The sequence below is a fragment of the Clinocottus analis genome, unplaced genomic scaffold (genome assembly GCF_023055335.1).
Source record: "Clinocottus analis isolate CAN_PGR_092001 unplaced genomic scaffold, fCliAna1.0.p SCAF_17, whole genome shotgun sequence".
NCBI lineage: Eukaryota > Metazoa > Chordata > Actinopteri > Perciformes > Cottidae > Clinocottus > Clinocottus analis.
The window spans coordinates 14022570-14040682 of NW_027175898.1; the positions used below are offsets into that span (position 1 = coordinate 14022570).

The 18113-nt window shown below is 43.5% G+C and overlaps 2 protein-coding genes across 7 annotated transcripts in view; both read right to left on the bottom strand.

Moving 5' to 3' along the window:
* On the bottom strand, positions 1-3867 carry cox16 (cytochrome c oxidase assembly factor COX16). The gene is made up of 4 exons (XM_068581040.1): positions 3742-3867; positions 2612-2689; positions 766-834; positions 1-226 (listed from the first exon to the last, which is right to left on the bottom strand). Exons 1-4 carry the CDS (start codon positions 3799-3801, stop codon positions 89-91), a joined length of 345 nt encoding a protein of 114 aa, XP_068437141.1. The 5' UTR covers positions 3802-3867; the 3' UTR covers positions 1-88.
* Positions 3868-5908: 2041 nt separating this feature from the next.
* Positions 5909-18113, bottom strand: part of actn1 (actinin, alpha 1) — a 47682-nt gene continuing 35477 nt past the window's right edge. For 3 of the 6 annotated variants that reach the window (XM_068580852.1, XM_068580851.1, XM_068580855.1), the window contains exons 9-22: positions 16584-16676; positions 15462-15692; positions 14928-15075; positions 14621-14771; positions 14225-14333; positions 13908-14048; positions 12996-13178; positions 12474-12608; positions 11988-12167; positions 10767-10913; positions 8361-8441; positions 7961-8026; positions 7494-7652; positions 5909-6468 (exon numbers count right to left, since the gene is read on the bottom strand). In XM_068580852.1, coding sequence (XP_068436953.1) covers positions 6310-6468; positions 7494-7652; positions 7961-8026; positions 8361-8441; positions 10767-10913; positions 11988-12167; positions 12474-12608; positions 12996-13178; positions 13908-14048; positions 14225-14333; positions 14621-14771; positions 14928-15075; positions 15462-15692; positions 16584-16676 — 1983 coding nt within the window. In that variant the 3' untranslated portion in view covers positions 5909-6309. The remainder of the gene's footprint in view (positions 6469-7493; positions 7653-7960; positions 8027-8360; positions 8442-10766; positions 10914-11987; positions 12168-12473; positions 12609-12995; positions 13179-13907; positions 14049-14224; positions 14334-14620; positions 14772-14927; positions 15076-15461; positions 15693-16583; positions 16677-18113) is intronic. The other 3 variants (XM_068580854.1, XM_068580856.1, XM_068580853.1) reach the window with 2 other exon arrangements.

An 18113-nucleotide genomic window follows, 5' to 3' on the forward strand; every position in this document is an offset into this window, starting at 1 on the left:
CACCGCCCGCCGCTTGTTGTGTCTCGGTGGTGCCACGGGACTCCGTCCATTAACAAGCTCCGCTCTGTGCCGCCGCGGGTTTGCGCGTTCAAGCCGATCCCCCGTCGAGCCTCGCGTCCTTTTTACTCTGCCTGGCGCGCTGCTGCTCCTGGTAGTCCTTGGAGTCCTCCCAGGGACGAGGGCCGCGGATGTTCTTCCACTCCTCCAAATCCACCTGCTTCATCTTCTGCAGAGAGGACGCAAGAAACACCACAACAGGAGATGAGGTTTGAAACTTCGGGACGCCAACCGGTTCCACATTGGACCAGACAAAAGAGGAAACTACCCCCGCCCCTCCTCCTCCTCCTCCTCCCCCCTTCAACTCTGAAAACATGAGCATGTGCTCATGAATGAACACGAGACGTGCTTTGAAAATGTCCAGATGTAGAGAGTTCTGACCATCTGTGTGGTCACACAGGTGAAAGGAGGTAAGAATTAAGCAGCCAGCGCGCTTCCCTGGAACAGCTTGTCAGAGCTGGTGAGATTGGGGAATATCTTAATCTTTCCGACGTCGGATTAGCAGAACGGAGTCGGACGACATCCGCAGCCACCTGCATCCCAGCAGAGACGGCGTGCCGTTAGCGCTGTATTTAAACGACGAGGCGTCTTCGTGGCAGACGACTTCTCACTACTATATTGTTTACCAGCTCTATTTTCCTGCAGACAGACCACAGCAGACTCCTTCACCTACTGTCCCTCAGGGCGCCCGGCCTTCTGTCTCCTTACCTCGTACTCCTCCTCCAGGATGACTGACTGCTTCTCGATGTTCACTTTGGCCTCCAGCGAGGGATCCAGCTGAAGAGAGACAGAGAGAGAGAGAAAGGAGGACATGTTATGATACAGAGCTGTCTGGTAGAAAAGGCTCACATTGACAAAAAACAATAAGGAAAAGAAATCAAAGGGATGAAGAGAAGAAAGTCAAAGATGTTGAGGTGCTCTTGGTTTAAGAGATGGACTTAGTGGGCAGCGAAATTAGAACATATAAGAATAATTAGCAAAAATAATAATATAAGTTTGGATAGTTGCAACTTTCCACCAAAGCAGCTTCTCTTCCTCCTCTTCTTCTTCTTTGTGTGTTATTTCTTTAATGTATAAATTCAGTTTAATAATAGACAAAGAAAGTGTGTCAAAGGGTTTTGGGAGAGAGAGAGAGGCCGATGGAGCTATCTGGGTTTCGCAATTCAAATTTATATTTTCCCCGAGAATAGGACTGAAATGAATCCCATTCTGAATCATTACTATTAATGAGTTCTAATATTTCACAGCAATAATGCCGCAGTTACCCGGTGACTGATGAGTTTCATAATTCTGTGATTGATTTTTAATTAGACCTACATTACTACAGCAAATAAATTATATATGGAATATTTTGTAGCCTTCAGACGGGGGAATTAATAGCCCGGGTTATTAGTGCGATATCTACTATGAAGGTGTTATTTGCAACTGCCACAAGACTGAACCTCAAAAAACAAACTGGGAGCATCCAAACCTGGACAGGGAAGACAAAAGGCCTTGAAGTTCATCTCCTCCTGCAGGCTAAATTAGATCGTTGCAGAGAAAATACTAATTGGATCATACAGTGACTTAACCCACAGACAGCGCTTGTAATGATTTAAGCAGGTGAATATCTTTCCGAACAAAATAATGGAATCGCCTGATAACGGCTCCAAAGTAAGACGCGCAAGAGCGGTTTTAATCACGCTCCTTCTGACAACTGTTCAGATATTCCATGCATTAAATTGCATGTGCACACACACGCTGAGCAGAGTGGCATCGTTGCTCCACGGGGTCCGAGAGGAGAGCGGCTCGGCCCGCCGGAGGCCCGCCCGTCAGAAGAGAGCGAGCCGCGTGGGGGGGGGGGCAGCCACGCGGGCTCGCTGCCAGGAGCCCGCTGCCTCCCTCCACCGTCGTCACCCGCAGTCTAGTGCCGCCTCACGTGGACAGTAATAAGAAAGGATGCCGCTGCCATCTGGCTCCCACCCACATGACGCGCATCGGCGTTTGTCAGAGCAAAAATGGCACAAAACAGCTACTTCTCCCCCCCCCCGCCTCTCGCAGCCGAGCTCATCAGATTGCAATGCCTTCTAATAAAAGGGATGGTCTGCTGGCATTCTAATGAATTGTGTCTGTCATTTAATGAATTATTAGAGCTTGTTGTCACTTATTGCGCTCGTATTGACTCACTAAATGCATTAGAAGAGCCTGTCAGTGCCATGTGCCTGCAGTGTGTTAAATGATGGATAGACAATGCATCTAATTCTGATGATAAATAAGCCAAAATCAAACCACACAGCATTTTTGAAATCACAGCAGTCCTCCCAAACATCTCTGTATGAGTGCTATTTTTACATTCTTTTCCTCTTCATGATAAAATCATGATCCTCACATGCAATTATTTTTCCAGCCACTGGGAGGAGTCACTGCACACTGGCTGGACAGAGACTGTCTTTTGACCATTGAAGCGATTGTCTACTGGTTTCTTGTGATGGTGGAAATGGGAGAAACTGAATCTGCGTGTCACAAGCAACCCTCCATCCAGTATGTGTCATTTCAGAGTTGATTTACTACAAACCCTTTTTCTGATCCTCTGCTCATCATATCGGATTTGTGTGAACTCTCGCAGGCCGAAGGAACCTCCAACTACGAGCAACTGAAAAAACATTGAGTACATATGATGAGTTCATTTAATCCTAAAGACTCTGTTAACTGATGTTTGAGCATTGCAGAGCACTTCATTCAAAGTGTTTCAGGAGTTTCTTCTGAATAATGTGGACATGACATCACAGGAACACAAACAGTTTTACAGAATTGTCATTCAAGCTTTATTTATCCAAGATCAAGAAGCATTAGCTCCAAATATGCTGTCCATTTACTGTACAGCCTTCTAAATACAAATCTAACATTTCAACAAAGACGGAACATTTCATTCATGAAGGTCGGGTTTATTGCATGGTCGACAGTTAGAGCTTCATGCTGTTTAAACCCCACTTTCAGATTTGTGAAACCTTTATTTCACTTGAGATAACAAGTGTAATCTCAAATCTGAGACTATGTTTTGAACAGTTTTTAGCTTCTCTTGGTTAATCTAGTAACGGTCTGAGAAGTCTAATGTATCGTCTTCACCTTCGTTGTGGACTGTTGTTATGAACATTTGACAGAAGCCGTTTTAGTTGAGCGTGTTTACACTTAGTATAAACTTAGTTGAGCGTTACATAAACTTCGTGAATGTATAAATTCCTATTTCTTGGAAGCTATTAAACATGCAAAGGTTGCCACAACAAATGCATCCTGGTGCTGATCAGTTTACAGTGACAAGTCTGTCCGCCTTGGATAACCTCTACTTTACTTTACTTTAGCCTTCAGCACAAACTCTTAAACTGCCATTAAACAAAAAATATTAGCGACAATATTAGCAATACTAGGATCTGGATGTGACGAGGTGAGGAACAGCACAAGCGAGCATAGACTGTTTATAAGCGAGCGAGCGATGCAGTGTGCTTTGAAACGAGGATTTAAAAAGTAGAATTCAATTTATGGATCATTTTGACTTTAATATCAACAGTAAAGGGACAAAACAAGTCGTTTTGATGTTTTACAGCAGCGGCATGTTACAAAACTGCTCACGTAGCTAGCAAAAGTACGAGCTAACGAGCTTATAAAACGCTAGTAAACATGTTATAACGTAAAATAAAAGGTACTTACAAGCATAGGGACTCCATATTTGACCGTTTTATTTTTCTTTAACGCCTTTAAGCTAAACATGACTTTTCTCTCCAGCTACAAGTCCATTTGTGCAGGACAGGTCAAAGCAGGGACGCGCTTCCTGAATGGGTCCCACGCACTAAATTGTCCGCCGCGTTGTGAAGACGCGATCGAAGGTTCCGATGTGTGTGTCGGTCTCTTGATGGCGATGGACAATGGATTTTTTTATTTTTATATAAATAAAGAAATACCATAAAATATTGATTGATAAACTCCTCTCATTGTGATGTTTTCTTTTCACATGGTTTGTTAATTGTGTCTCTCAAGCAATCACACTTAACAACTTCAACCCACCTGTGCAATATAAATTTGCACAGGTGGAAAATAGTCACATTTATTCTGTCTGTATATATCATATTTAGTTATTGTAGACTCTGTACTGTTTCTACTGTTTATTATTTATATTAATTGTTTACATTTTTCCAATGTCTCTTGTGTGCAGACCATTTGTGTTGAGCAGACATTTGTTTAAAAATGTTTTAGATATTTCGGTTTTTCATGTTAATAATAATAATACATTTTATTTGTATTACACTTTATATTTTAGCAATCTCAAAGTGCTACAGAGCAGAACAAAACAAGAACATTTTTAAGATATATTTAAAAGCAGAGCCTATAAAAGATATTTTAGCAGTACGGTTTCTTAAAAAGGTGAGTTTTCAGGTCACGTTTAAAAGCCTCTGTAGTGTGTGGGGCTCTCAGATGGTCGGGGAGGGTATTCCACAGCCTCGAGCTGCAGAGGAAAAGGCCCGATCGCCCATAGTGCGGAGCTTGGTTCTGGGGACTTGGAGGTTGTCTCAGAGAAATGCTTGTTGAAACTGAAAGTCCCCTAAAGACTACCACTGTAATCCCAAAACTTGGAGTAATAAAACTACTATACACACTAAAATGTACTTTTCTTTACACCCGTGTTTACATGTAAATTTAAAGTCAGAATAAACAATCAAAGACTATTATATTTATTTTATATTTGATATATATATATATATATATATATATATATATATATGATTATATATATATATATATATATGATTATATATATATATATATATATATATATATATATATATATATATATATATATATATATATATATATATATATATATAACTTTTAATTTACATTTGTTTTATTTTTTACTTTGTATTACTTGCATGAGTATATTATAGTAGGAGGCGGAATAAACTGAAAATAAAAAAAGTGCGTGTAGACTCTAAATCTCAAAGTAATCTGTAATTATTTAAAGGAGTAAACTGGCAACGAGCACGTCAACAACGCAGAGCGACGTGACGCGTCGTCCTTGGGTCACGTGACCAAGTTGCTGACTCGGAGACCCGCAGAAAAACACATCGTCGTGAACCATAATGTAGCCCAAACGGAGCTTGCTGACTATTTCACATGACACAGATTATTTTTAATATTTCCCTACAATCTCTGCAGACGCGGGTTTCAGTCCACACTCCTGCTGACCCAGTCAGGCGTTTCCACTTCATAGCGCTTTGCAGCACTGTGTGTGTGTGTGCACAAGTTACCTTTAAAAAAAAGGCGGAATTACCAACAGAGCAAAAGCAGGAAACTGCCTCTGGGTGAGGAGACGCTCATACCACAGACTCGTAATTTGGCAATAAAAAAAAAAGCCGTAAAAAAAGTAGAAAGTAATGTTGCGTTTCTGGCCTGCAGAAAATGAAAAACAGACACCAAATCCTCACTCACCATAATCATAAACACTCAATAATCATAAAGACGGAAGAAAATGTCCCCACAGATTTAACTCTGACTAAAAATGGGTACAACACACCACCCGCACTATCTTCAGGGTTCTAGTTTCCTCAGGTCCACATCATGAAGGTAATAACTAACTTTATGTGGGAGTATTTTGCCTCCATAATTATTTTAATGAGTGTGGGTTCTGTTCTTACTTGCTTCTCCAGGGACACGGTACTGCCTGCAGTTTTATAACACAGGCATTTACTTTTCAGAGAGTCAGCTACCTGCACAAACTGTCAAAGTAAATCCATTAAAATCACAAGTGCTCCCTGTAGCAAACAGAGAATAAGAAAAGAAAGTATAGCAATTTTTTATTTATTTCAATTTTTGTCTCATATTTTCAATCAGGTGAAGAAAAATACCTTTTTTTTTTTGTTCAGTATAATAAAATATGTTAACTTTATTCATTTTATGAAGTAAAACAATGACAACAAGAAAATAAAAACAGAAACAAACTTTTCTTTTTTTTTTCTCTCTCCCTCTTTGTAAACCTGGAGAGCTGCTGCATTGCGTGGGAAGCAAATACAACGGAGACAGAGTGGGAGGGGGGGGCAGTGAGGAGGAGGAGGAAGAGGAGGAGGAGGAGGAGGAAGAGGATAATGACAAAAAGATAAGGCCAGAGACATACAAAAAATGAGCGTAGTAGGACAGGAGTTTGGTGAAGGGGCAGTCGGAGGACGTGGCGGTGATCAGAGCAGGTAGGCTGGTGGTCCCGAGTCAGGACGACTGACAGAGTGTTCAGAGGTCGCTCTCTCCGTACAGAGCGGTGGAGAAGGACATGTAGTCGAGGGCTCCGGGCACGCCGTCGGGGCCGGTGTAGGGCGCCATGCGGGCCATGCAGTACTCCGCCTGGTCCGGAGGCAGCTCCCGCAGCAGCTCGTCGGCTAAAATGTAGTTCTGTCGAGGACGAGAAAAATGAAATGTCATGAACGGTAGAACAGACGTACGCTAGCAGTGCATCACTTATTGAGATGGTGAGGATGAACGTGGGGAAATAAAAAGAGTTTAATATAAAAGAGCATTTAGAATTCCTTCTGATACATGAATGTCTGTATGTGGACGCGGGGATCAAAAGACACTGTTATGTGTCTGCAGTTCAATGCAGCTTTCAGCTCATTTTTATAGTTCACCATTTGTAGTGCTGGAATAAATGAGTGGCTCGAGATGGAAAATCAAACATCCAGCAAGTCAGAGAGACTTCGATATTTCAAGCTAACAGGGATACAAGTGCAACCAGATTTCCATGCCGCTCCTCATCTGTTGGATGTGTAACATCAAGGACGCAGAATTGGGTTCTTATGTCTTTCCTCTTGTGGTCGGAAATACATTTTTGTCGGATATCAGTGACTTAATCAATAATTTTGGAGTTGAAGAGTTCTCCAGCTTTATGATTCACATTTTTTTTGTGGTTTCTGTGGCTTTAAAATCTCGTGGTTGTCAGATAGTGGAAACGAGATGTTGAACCAGAGCACATTATCACCTCATTGGTGACAAACTAGTGAACAAACAGTTGACTATTTACACATCTGACCGAAACAATGCAACGTTATCTTTCATATAGAGTCGTGTTTCTGGCCACCTGTTGAATGCAACTCAAATGTTTATTCTTCTGGGAGCGACGACACGGATGATGGCAGTGAGAATGAACCAAAACAGGAAAATTCACTCTAAAATCAAAGAAATTAACTGAAAGAAGCGTAAAAATGTAGTTGTGCGGCCCACTGTTAATACATAATATTGATTATAGAGACTTTAAATGCACCGTTTAGTTGTTGTTTAAGTCTTTCTGTATTTTCCTTTTTGCTTCTCTTTTCTGTCGCCCTAAAAGTGAATTAAACTGTTCATCTTTTGGCCAAATGGAGCTGAAACGTCTGCTCTGCGTCGTTTTCACACTGTTTCTCTCCGACCCCGCCCGGCTGTACCTTGTCCCCCGCCAGGACTTTGAAGGAGGCCATGACTTGGTCGGCAGTGTCCGTGTCGGTCGTCTCGCGGGACATGAAGTCGATGAAGCCCTGGAAGGTGACGATGCCCATCCGGTTGGGATCCACGATGCTCATGATGCGGGAGAACTCGTTCTCACCCTGGTGGCGACAGAGAGGAACTGTGACGCTCGGTAACGGCAACAAAAACACCCGACAAGGGGGCAGAGATAACTTAAGAGATCTTAACATCGTCAATGTAGAACACAAATACACATCACAGTGAGTTTTTAATTAATTTAAATGGTTTAGCTTTTTGGAAAGAAAAAAAAACATTCTTCAAAATCTAAAATCAGATGGAAAATTTAAAAAAAAATGAAGGTTATGTCTATTCATTACCATTTCTAAATGCTCTCATCAATCACAAACAAAAACACACTTTCATACTTGAAGAGCGCTCATGGCTTTACCAGGTTGTAACCAACGGAGATAAGGCAGGTTTTGAAGTCTTCAGCGTCCATGATTCCTGTTTTCTTCTACAAGGTCAGCGATGGACAAAAGAAACCAGGTGGAAGAGAAAGATGTGGAGTGGCAGGGACAGTCGAAGGAAATGATTGGAAGAGGAGAGGATGAACAAAGAGTAGAATTAAGGTGTAAAAGCCGCAATAATCCACAACGTGGACGTTGCAAGGTGTGTGTGGGGAGGAGGGGGGGGACCACAATGGAAATTTAGACAGGGAGGATGAGCAGTAAAGGTGGGAAGAGAGGGAGAATAGGAAGTACAAAGGGGGAGAGGGGGAGTACAAAAGAAAAAAGAAGAAGGAAACCAGTTAAACCTCTGACAGCGGGGTCGTGGCTACGATGGAGTACCTGTGCATCGTTGGCGATATCGAAGCCCAGGCTGATCAGGCAGGCCTTGAACTCCTCTGCGCCCAGAGTGCCCGAGTGGTCCTGTGGTTGTGTGGAGGCCAGTGCCGGGCGAGGCGTCGGGGGGAGAGGCCACAGGCCATGCAGCAACACATACAGCGAGGACGGTGACGGTGAAGAGGGGAGGGGGGGGGGGGGGGGGAGGTAGATGAGGTGGTGTTGGAGGGGAGGGGGAGGAGGGTGGAGGGAGTGCACCATGCACATGGGGGGTAAAATGAGATGAGGAGGGTGGGGGAGGGAGGGGGTGAAGGGAGAGGGCCATGCATGAGATAGAAAACAGAGAACACAGTGCATATTCATTAGGATGTGGCAGGTTAACACACGGTGGCAGCAGTGCTGCCATGCTGGGCGAGGGCATTCAGAGGAGTTAATGTGCAGTGTGGCAGGCAGACTACGGGGCCGTGTGGTGAGGTTATTCATACCGGCCATGGCACGCGCACTGAACATCACGTCCCTTTGTGTGGACAGCATTAATGCAAAAAATGCTCCACTAAACATGTACAATGTCAATCATTTCACCACAAACTCATATCACGTAAATGTAAATTCAGAGACTTGGGCCGCGACTAATTCACATTTTCCTTATCAAATGATCTACTGATTATTTTCTCAGTTTACTTTTTAATTGTTCGGCCGAGAAGATGTAACAGATAGTTTGAGTTAAAGCGTTACGAATGTCTAATTGTGAGTGTGTTTTATTATCACTATCTTCTGGACTATTCTACTAATTGTTTATAAAATTTGTCGGGGCGTCATTAAAATACTTTTTTTGTGCAAATCCTGGAGATATTCAAGTTGATAAAAATCCAATCCTAGATTTTAAGAAACTGTTTGATGAACTCAAAATGTATATATACATATTTCTAATTGATGTACTAACTAATACATTAATTCATTTTTTCACACTGCCACTGATTATAAACTGATATAGTACAAACTAAATGTCCCCAGATTAAACTAAAGTAAAAAAAAAACTACTTTTTCTAATAAATGCATCACAATCTGGGGCCGCAGCTCGACTTCCCTTCACACCAACCGACCATCAAACGTCAAGCTGAAAGCCTCAGAGAGCGACGCATTAATCCTAATGAAATATGAAACCTAAACGCACACGAGTCCAGGTCCATAGTCGGCTTCCTGCGGGCTCCGATCCTCAACCTCACGTATTGATTAACAATAGACCAGCTCTGGAAAAATGCATGAGGTAATGGTGGAGTCAGCAGGAGAGCCGGGGTGAGGAGGAGGAAGAGGAGGAGGGGAGCTGAATAAAACTCATCCATAATTGGTGCTGTTTCTGACACGGTGAGCCGAAGTGTAAACACTATGTTCTGGAGGCGGGGGGGAAGCAGGTTGTATAGAAACTACCTTCAATGGTCAAATTCTCCATTTCTATGTGTCCCGCTCTGTATTTATTTGTATTTATTTTTTATTTAATGCCAACCTTCTTTCATTACACAATGAAAATAGTTTCTCTGGCGCATGGGGCAGTTTCTGGCAGCCACTTTCCTCGATCTGCCTGAAAGCCCCCGAGCTTTTCAAGATGAATGTCGTGTCGCCGAACTGAAAGTCCCTTTTCGATCAAGCGGTAAGTCCAATACACAGTCTGATGCATCACACACACACACACACACAATCTGTACGGTTTCTGGCTGAAGGGTCGCTGAAGGACTGTCACACGACAAACCCAGAAATGATGTACTCTCACCTTCACGTCTTTGCTTTGTTGATGCGGTCTAAATATATAGAAGACAAACCCGTTTAAGTTCAACATTTTGGGAAATACACTTACTTGCTGAGAGTTAGATGAGAAGATTGACGCTACGCTCGTGTCTTTGTGCTAAATATGAAGGTAGAGGGTAGTTAGCTTAGCTTAGCTCACAAAGCTCAGTGATGAAGCAGAAGATTCCAGGAAGTCACTGCTCCCGACCAGGAAATAGTTTGGCTTGTGTAAAAAACAAGATACATGCTAATTATTGAGGTTTAGAGGTGCTAAAAGGTGGATTTTAATACCTTTAGACAGAGCCAAGCTAGCTGTTTACCCTTGTTTTCAAACTAAGCTAACAGCCTGCTAGCTTTAACCATAAATGTAACAGACAGATATGAGAATAGCATCAATCTGCTCATCAAACTCCCAGCAAGAACGCAACTAAACTAATTTCCCAAAAGTCCAACTATTCTTTTATTGGCACTAAACCTTTTTTCCTGTTTTATATTCCTCACTTGACCACATGTGTGTGTGTGTGTGTGTGTGTGTGTGTGTGTGTGTGTGTGTTGTACGTTTCCAGCTGAGTGTGAATGAGCAGCGTGGGACCCGCCCGCTGCCTCGTGACTCAGGACGAGTATACTGACCCGGTCGAAGTGGTTGAAGGAAGCCCGGTACTCGTTCAGCTGCTCCTGGCTGATGCCCTTGGCGTCTCGCGTCAACACCTGGTTCTCGATTTCGTTGATGGTGCGGGCGATGGTGGTGAGAAGCTGCTCCCAGCCCACGCGGATGTGCTGCGGAGGAGAGAGAACGGCACACGACGTTTAAGGTTGAGACGCTTTTTGCTTGTGCATTTGCTAGTTTGAGTTTTCTTAGGTTTTATATAGTTAGCTTTAAAGTAGCTTAGTAGTAGCTTTAGTTTAGGTTTTCAGCTGCAATACATGGCTGGAGAACGGTGTATGAACTACTTTAGAGTCCAATGTGAAGTATTGCAGCATAGCGGCAACTCCTTGAAGGTCAAATCTGTTCAATTTGAGTGGTTCAATGTCACAAGAGGTGACGGAAATTAATATTGTCTCCTGTTTTTTGGTCGTGATATATTAAAGCTAAAAACAAATTAAAAAATAAGATGAATTTAGGTTCATTTCTATTTGGTTGCAATGTCTTTTCATTTTAGATTTATTTTAGAGGATAACATTTGTATTTAGTGTCAATTAACCAACAAAACATTTGCATTTTAGTTTCAGCTTTAGTTAATATTTAATCCTGGTACTCTACAGTTACAAGGATGGGATCTCTTCATATGAAGTACATCTTCATTATGTTTATGAATGGCTAAACTGTGACAGAAAGGGTGCACATGGCCAGCATGAAAAGAGATTCAGACAAATAATAATTTGCATGAATGCAATAATAAACCTGTCATTTACACTTTAAATCTGCTCTCATTACCCAACACTCTGCACAGAGGCGGATTCGAGACGCACACCGATATAATAGCTCTCTGCAAAATGGGTCAGTTGTCTTGCAGAATTTCAATAACAAGATTCATATGAATTATTGGCCAGTAAAACTAATTCTTGGCAGACAGGCAGGGGTTTATAGTTTTCCAGCACTTGGCTTGATGAGCCAAGAAGTTAATAATGTGCACTGGAGATTGGATGGAAAAGTGCACCGTCAGGAAGGTTCAGTATCAAACCGCAGCAAAGGTTTTCCTGTGGTCGACTAAAACATCCCGCCACCCTTTTGCTTTGTTCTCCGTGCTCCATTTGACACCAACACAACATAAAACCAGTCGGGTCAGATGAGCACGAGTCCAACAGACCGACAACAATGTGATGTAACGCCCGGCTCCGTGGGTTTTTTACCTCCATGGTGTAGTTGGTGTGCTTGTTGTCGAAGATGAGAGCTTCCTGAATGAGCTGGTGGTCTCCCTCCAGCTGGTCGATCTTTGGCTTGTAGTTGACGATGCTCTTCTCGTACTGGCGCAGGTGCGTCAGCTGGTCCTCCAGGGTGCCGTGCATCTCGATTGAGATGCGGCCGATTTCCTGCGTACCGATTATTTAGTGAGGATGAGTCATTCCAAGGTGGAAGACATGATGAGATGCATCTCCACACTCATCACACAGACACATTCTCATCATATCTAGTGACGGTATTTACTTGTATGTGACTGTAGCTGCAGACAAAGCAAATGTACATATAATATTTTAATCAGTGGCCACATGAGATGAACTTAAAATGCCCCTTACACTGGAGAAAAAAAAGTTTTACCACTTCGAGTTTACACACATGCAGCACAGACGCCGGCCTCTCTGTGAACTCTGAACTCTGAACTTCAAGCTCACACTGACCTCCATCTTGGTCTGGATCCAGGGCCCGATGACGTTGGCCTGGTTGGCGAACTGTCGGCGGAGGCGCTCGTTGTTCTGCTGCCGGGCGTGTTCCTCGATCAGGGCCTGGTCGCGCTGAGGCACCAGCTGCCGGACCTACAGCAGCCAGGAGAGGCATGGAAAAAACAAACAAACGTGTTATTAATGCGATTCTAATGAAGAGGAAAACAAAGACGACGCATTCACTTCAATGCAGAGAAAACTCTCGTGTGTGCAGAGGGGCTTAAACTCATGACAGAGACGGATTCCTTTAACAATCCACGGGGTCAAATCAAGCTCATTTTTATGTTACCACCATTTTTTATTTCTACTAGAACATGTTATATGCTTTGGTATTAAAAAAACATACTTATATTGTTTATTTTATTCATTTATTGACTGTGTCTTCAATGGACCTGCTGGATTAAGATCTTCCTTTGATAAATGAAGATTAAAAAACATTTTTAAGTGTGCATTTCCTCGCTCACGACTGATTTGACTGACCTTGTCCCATTTGGCGTTGACCTCCTGCGGGTTGATGGTGGTGTAGGGGTTGCTGCCGGCTATATTCACATGATAGGTCTGCACAATCTTGGCGATCTCATTGTGGATGCCCAGGATGGCCTGGCGCTCTTTGTCGGCCTCTGGCAGCGTGGCTTTGAACTGCTCGTGGGCCGTGCTCAACCCCTGAGGCGCAACGCACAAACACAGGGAATTGAAAATATGAACCACAAAAAACAACAATAAAAGTGGTAAAAACGTAAAAAGCGCTTTTTTGAAAAGAGTAACGAGGCCGGGAGAGTCTGGTTTGTTGCTCTTAGTGTAACATCCGGTGCCAGTGAGTGGACTAGTTTGTTTATTCAACAATCTGTATGCTTTCCCACAGTGGTCAAATCTCTGCATAATAACATACACCCCCCCAAAAAAACAGATGATGTAATACAGTATGGATATTGTGCACAAATAATATTAAACATCTGGAAAAGAGAAGTCAAAGCGCATGTAATATTTGATTCCTCAGTTTGGTGCTATTCAAACATTTACTGAACTTTCTTTGTTCTGTTGTTTCACGTCTTATAAATGATGCATTTACATATTTGTAGTGTATATTCAATTACTTTTACTCACATTGATACACTGAATTTAACCCTGTAAAACCTTACCTTGGTATCACGCTTGTAATAAGACTAGTGTATTTATGTAACAAGTTAATAATCTATCTTTTGCCCATATTTCCCATCTTTACGTTCAACTTAAACCAAAATTTGACATTTCGGGAAACACATTCATTCAATTTCTTGTCGAGAGTTGAATGAAAAGATCGACACTGCAGTCGAGGAGAAACAGCTGGCGTCTTCCGTCCAAAGCAGGATGGAGCGCTATCGATAAACAGCTCTGGGTCCTTTCTGTTCTCACCTGGATTTCCTCGATGGTGTGGACGATAAAGGTATCCTGCAGGTCCTCCATGGCGCCCTCCATCCAGTTGTTGAACGGAGCCGCCCTTTTGGCGAACTCGAGGTACAGCTGGTCGATGGTTTCCAGCAGCTTCTCGGTTCTCTGTTGAGCGGGGAGAAGAAAAAAAAACACACACGGGGTGACCACACGAATCCACTGGCTCTTTTTCCATTTGTGCTCTTCCAGAGAGCCGGAGCACAAACAGATGGATTCAGCGTCATCACTGCCTTTAAGGTCAGAAGCTCGTTCGCCTTTAAGTCTTTCCAAACCCGCCTCACCTGCAGAGCCTCGCTGCGTTTCTGGGTCAGATTTCCCAGTGCGTCCCACTGGTCACAAATCCGCTGGCAGCGAGCGTTTACACTGGGGGAGTCGTAGTAGTCCAGCTCACTGGAGCGCAAACAGACAGGCGGGAGGGGGGGGGGTACACACAAAAGATTCATTATCATTACCTGTGTCCACGCAGTTTCCTTTTACATCGTTTACTTGAGCTTTGCTCCGCCGTCGTCTTCCTCAGATGTACTTGAATGATCCTGCTGTGTCTTTGTTTGCGTTGTGTTGTGTTTAAACCGTCTGTATAAGCCGTCTTATAAGCCGTCTGTGAGCCACGCGTCAGGGTGCCGTTTCAGATGAACTACATCCCCATCAACCCTGGCTCCTGCTCGTCGGTATCTTACTTTAACTCCTGAGCGATGGCGGCGATCTGCTCCACTCGGTCCTGGTGGGCGGCCAGGTCGCTCTCGAAGGCCTCGTGTTTCTTCAGCAGGGCCTTGATCTCTGACAGAGAGGCCGTCTCGAAGTCGTGCTTTTGCAGCATTTCCTCCTTGCCTAGACATAGAGAAGTAAAGCTGAGATTACATTTGTTTCGTCTCTTTTCTATTGACAATGACATTTGTAATGCGTGGCTTCCGGCAGGCGTCTTGAGGCTAACACACAGGAGCTGGATCTTCATATCCAGAGAACGAGTAGTTCTCCTTTCAGTACCTTCAGTCCAGGCTTCATGGATGGCCGCTTTCTGCCGGAATTTCTCCGCCAGGTGGTCGAGTCTTTCCAGCCTGCGGATCTCGTTGAGGAGCCACTCTTCGTAGCCTTTCTCTGCTCCCTCTAGATTGCCCCACGCGTTGTTGATGTCCTGCACGAGACGGAGGAGAGAAGCAGAGATTACGAGCGGAAACCAAAAAAAAAAACACAACCTTCCAAGTTCATGCTGTACGTATCAAGACGTCGTACGAGCACGACAGTTAAGCTTAACTTACGCTGAATAGAGTCACAGCAGAGAATTAAATGAATTGAAAGAGTTTTGGAGGCCGCACCGTCTCCAGATTCATCTACGAAGGTCGCAAACAAGCAACCAAGTGAGACCCGGGTTTAACAATGGGATCAAACGTCCTCTGGCATCCTGTGCCTCCATGATTCACGTAAGCGCAGGTGACTCTTTGGCCACTGAAGCCCATCGGAGTCGCGCGCAGAGGAGCTTCGGATCTCAAACGCCCGTGTTTTGTTTTCCCGTGAACCTACCGAGACCATCTTCCCCTCCGAAGGCATGAAGGCGGGCCTGTTGCTGAGCCTCAGCTTGGTCTGCAGGGTGTTGAAGTTGATCTCCAGCTGGCACTTCTCCTGCACTTTGGGCGGCTTGTGGAGGCGGCGGTAATCTCGGAAGTCCTCCAGCTTCTGCTGCATGGCCTGCATGGTGTTCTCGGGCAAGCGGTTCTCCAGCCAGGGGATGGTGCGGCGGATCCACTCCAGCAGCTGTGGTGGTGTTGATGGTGCGTGTGTGTGTGTGTGTGTGTGTGTGTGTGTGTGTGTTTGTTTGTGTGTTGAAGGGTGAGACGAAGAGAGAGGGGATGGAGAAGAAACAAGTATCATTCCCGGGAAAGAAGATGGAGAAGGAGAACCGTGCAGGGAAAAGGAAAAGGGGGATATATGACGTGTCGTGATGTAAATAATGTGTGAAACGAGGGGAAAAGAGTACAGGTTGAGATACTTGCTTTGCTAATTGGTTTGTTGTTCATTTCTCGCAACCAAATGTAACTCTAAGAACATTTTTACGTCTGAATAAAAAAGGACCAAACCTGTGTTTTTGCACGTTTTATCCCATCGAAAACATGTTTGCATAACCAATACAATTAAAGGTTATTTTCTCAAGTCCTTGATTTTTTTTTGGGTCAATAAAATGAACAAAAAAAACACAATTTCTTATATCAGAAATTCTTAAAACCTGATCCAATCTGTTGAAATGTCTTGTTTTGTCAAACCAAAAGTTGAAACCATAATCACATAAGAATTTTTGGGGCATTTCCGCTTCATTAATCACCAATTATGGTAAAGATATACCTAAACAATCTAAAAAGAAACGCTTGCATATGTGATAAAACGGGCAAAAACAGTCTTCTTAAAAACTGGTAGCAGTTAACTCTTTTATGCTTCAGCCTCAGACCGACAGAGTTTCCCAGCCTGCTTTTCTATCTCCATCGACCCTGTTTCCTGTTTCCCGGTCCTGACCCTGAGACCTGCACAGAGCACCATCCCCCCACAGGGCCGGGAGTGAAAGGAGCTGCTTGAAAAGGAAAACTGGGAGGTAGAAGGACAGAGGAGGTGCAGGACAATCATAGGAACAATCGGTGTGGGGGGGGTGCTCACATCACTGGCCAGCTTCTCATAGTCCTCCATCAGCTGCTCGTTCTCCTGGTTGACTGCCAGCACCTTGCAGATCCTGTTGGCCGCCGTCTCGGCCTGGAAGATGAGGGAGACGGTGTGAGACGCGGAGCGGAGGCACTTTTTGTTCTCTAAAGGTAAAGTGGTGGATGCATCCAGAGGTGGAACGTAAGCGCTGTACTTAAATACTATTTTGAGGGACTGTATGTGTATTTTACACAAGTATTTCCATTGTATGCTCCTTTATACTTCTAATTTACTGCATTTCAGATGGAAATATTGTAGTTATAAGAGCTGTATGCTGTACTTACTTTTTTTTGTTTAGATGTTTTGTATTTAAAACATATGATGATATAATAAAATATATAAAGGGGATTACGTTTGATCATGTAATTAACTTTTCTTGTGTCTAATTCTGTCCAATTCTAACCTTTGACTCAGTGAATCGTGGCCTGGTTGACTAAACTAAGGCTTTGTTGCCCACCTGGATGCTGACCTTTGACCTCTGAGGCCTTTGTCTTGAGAAGAAAAGGCATGAAAGACACTGACTGAACCAAGCAACCCTGACCAGAGGGGTCGAGAATGAAGAGCGAGAGAGAGAGCAGCGTCCCATCGCTGTCCATATTGAAAACTAACCCCTGTCCTGTGTAACGTGCTCTGAGCGTTAAATAACGTGACAACACGGAGAGACTTTTGTCTCGTTCCTTGTCGTCAGAGTGGGATTACAAAAATATTCACGTCAAAAATGAAAAATCTATATTAGTGTCTAGTTTGGGCTGATTGTTTCAGAAGCACACGAGTCGTTTGAACCTCTAAACTTCTTAGATACTTTTATTTAAGTGACATTATACGGCTCAAAGAAGCAAAACGATAAAGCTTAAATCTTGAAATAATTATACAAACGTGTGTGGGAGAACTTCTTCTAACGATCATCTACCGGCTTGAGAGCCACCAACAACCTCACCTGCCGTATATAAAGTAGTAAAATGCTCTTCACACATTATCCATCAGGATCAACAGTCTTAATAAGGTCCAATATGATAATATATCAGAAACAGGACTTTTACTTTCGGTCCTTGACGTACATTTTGCTGCCAGTCCTCCTGTACTTTTCAGGAAAGTAGAACATTTAAATGCAGGCGCATTATTTTTACATTTACATTCATTTCCGCCATTAAAACTGCAGCCATCCGTCTCCACTGCCTACACGAGCACAGGAGATTTCCCTCAGGAGTCATTTTGGAAATGAAGCAATAGATCAGCAACAATGCCGCAAGCCAGTAAAAACTCTGCGATGCTATTTCTGTCAAAGTGTCTGGGAGCGTCGAGCGAACGACATTTAAATGTTTTAAGATTAGCAATCTGACGTCTGTTTGCAGAGCTTTGACAAGGATTTACTGCATCGTATTGCACCTGTTGTCAGGTGAAGGTGCACCTTTCTTTTTATGGAGGGCACCGTGTTATTTCAGCCTCTCAGCCTCCAGACAGAGCCGAGGGAATACAGCAGGGGGGGGG